Genomic DNA, 2,313 nt, shown 5'->3' with positions numbered 1-2,313 from the left:
GTACGAACAAAAGTAAGAGAAATTTAGGATAAGAATACGAACATGTTCTTGCATGAGGCCCAATGAGTTTTCTGTTACATGTGAAAGAACATGACTAGAYTACAGTGGTTCTAAGCATGAACAAACGTCCTGTGGTTCCTTGTGGTGGTATGTGGAACCTAGAGCAGGGTGGCAGCCCACACATGGCAGGGTTTAAGGCACATGTGTCAAACTCAAGCCTCGTGGGCCAAAACTGGTCCGCTGTGGCATTTTATGTGGCCCGCTAGAGCTTCAATGACGTATTAATGTCTTAAAATAATCTGCTTTATAGCCAGCACTGACTCTAAACTACAWCTCCCATAATTGTTGATTATTTTATCCAAGAAACGATGGAATCTCACCACTAGTTRGAGGTGCACAGGGTTCAAAAGTAGTCTGAGAAATTCACAGTGTAAAAKTCTACATTAAGCTGCATTTTCACCAGTTGTGGCCCAGTTGTWCTTGTAAGTGGGAWATTCTTGATTATCTCAATATTAAACTCTGGTATCAAAGSCAGAGAGTGATATGTGTTTATTTGAGGAATTGTATTCCTCTAACTGGAGTCTTAAATAACATAAAGAACATGAATGAGTTGAGGCACTGAAGCACATTAAAATCTTATAGAAAAGCTAAACAACAGTAGTTCCTGTTGTCAGATTAATTTTAGTTACGTTTAGTTTGACGAAGGTTAGAAAAACTAACATATTTATTACCTTCAGCTTTGGGAACTTCTAAAATCTGCTTTTCAGGTGATCGTTCCTCTTCTTTTTCATCTTCTGTGTCCTTTTTTTGTTGCTTCTGAGGCTCTTCATTATTCCCATTCTCCTCTACTCTGTCCTCCTCCTCTTGCTCCTCCACCTCCTGCTCGGACCCTCTGTCCTCGGGTTTTTCTGTATTTGGCTGTGGGGAGATCAGCCGTTGCTCCTCCTCTTCCTCCTCCTCCTCCGGGGGCTGCTGAGAGAAGATAAGTGCCTCCTCTTTAGTGTTCTCCACAGTGGGAATGAGAGGAGGGATGGCAGGGAGAGGGGGGCTGAGGGGGGGCTCCTCGGCCGTCGGTAGGGGCACGGTGGGCTGGGCCTTGATCATGGCGGAGGCCATGGCAGCGGCCAGAGAGTGTGGGGTGTCGTACAGGGCTGAGATGGCAGAGGAGATGCTCTTTTGCAGGTCCTGGTTCTTACTGACTGAGTCCTCCTCATCAGACGAGAAGGACGGCAGCGTCTCCAGATTCCTTTTCAGCTCCTCATCCAGAGGTTTGCAGGGACTCGGGCAGCCGCTGAGGGCCAGGTCGGCCCCTTCGTCACTTCCCTTGTCACTGAAATCTTTTGGGGGCTGCTGAGGAGGAGATGGTGGTAAGGAAGGAGGAGGTGGTGACAGGGGCTGGATTCCTCCTTTGAGAGAGGAGCAGGTGTCCAGGACCTCCTTCTCACCTCCATCCTGTCTTTGTTCCAAGTCAAATTCTTTTTTTCCTGTCTTCAGAAAATCCAAAAATGAGGCCATGAAGCCAGGTTTGAAGTCAAAGCTCTTGTCATMAGCCTGAGAGAAAAACAGAAACTCTTCACTGATGAGGTTTAAAATCTGACCTGTGTTTCCTCAACAAGACCAGTCCTGGTTTTATCAGACCTTACTAATGCACCCCCATACCATCAGAGAGGCAGAGTTTTGAACTGTTAGCAGGTCACATGTATGGGATAAATCTTGTGCCAGCAGGAATTGAATTTGAATTCCTCAGATTGAATCTGAATGTTCGTAATTTGAAACTGAATGCATTGGTTTGAAAATAAATTTCACTAAATTGAAACTGAATTTAATGATTTGAATCAGAATTTAAMGTTTTGAATTTGAATTAATTTGCTTTGAAACTGTATTTTAGTTTATTAAAAATTCAGTTTGATAACTTTCACTTTCAGTTCTATAATTCAGATTTTTGTGTCACATCCTGGTCCTTGAGAAAGCCAGGCAGAGTAATCAAACACAGATCCACAGATTAATGTTTCACTTCGGTGAAGTTTCCCTTCTGTAATGTAACAGAGTTGATGCAATCCACCGTAAAAGTGACAAAAACAGACAAAGTTATTTTATTGCAGTGATTAATTTTACCTACATGTAGAAAATGTTACATTTACATCACATCATGGATCAGATGCTGCTGCTGACTGATCCACAGGATGTAAATGTAACATTTTCTACATGTAGGTAAAATTAATCACTGCAATAAAATAACTTTGTCTGTTTTTGTCACTTTTACAGTGGATTGCATCAACTCTGTTACATTACAGAAGGGAAACTTCACCAAAG

The 2,313-nt window shown here is 42.7% G+C and overlaps 1 protein-coding gene across 1 annotated transcript in view; it reads right to left on the bottom strand.

Moving 5' to 3' along the window:
• Nucleotides 1-1,547, bottom strand: part of LOC106535387 (proline-rich protein 12) — a gene marked incomplete at its 5' end in the record, with an annotated part of 20,148 nt that extends 18,601 nt beyond the window's left edge. Inside the window, 1 exon segment of the mRNA XM_014032389.1 lies at nucleotides 732-1,547. Within this exon segment, the coding sequence (XP_013887843.1) occupies nucleotides 732-1,547 (816 nt within the window).
• Nucleotides 1,548-2,313: the final 766 nt, after the last annotated feature.

Source organism: Austrofundulus limnaeus, unplaced genomic scaffold (assembly GCF_001266775.1).
Source record: "Austrofundulus limnaeus strain Quisiro unplaced genomic scaffold, Austrofundulus_limnaeus-1.0 Scaffold1439, whole genome shotgun sequence".
NCBI lineage: Eukaryota > Metazoa > Chordata > Actinopteri > Cyprinodontiformes > Rivulidae > Austrofundulus > Austrofundulus limnaeus.
The sequence above is the reverse complement of the archived record's forward strand: the minus strand, read 5'-3'. Positions and strand labels throughout refer to the sequence as shown.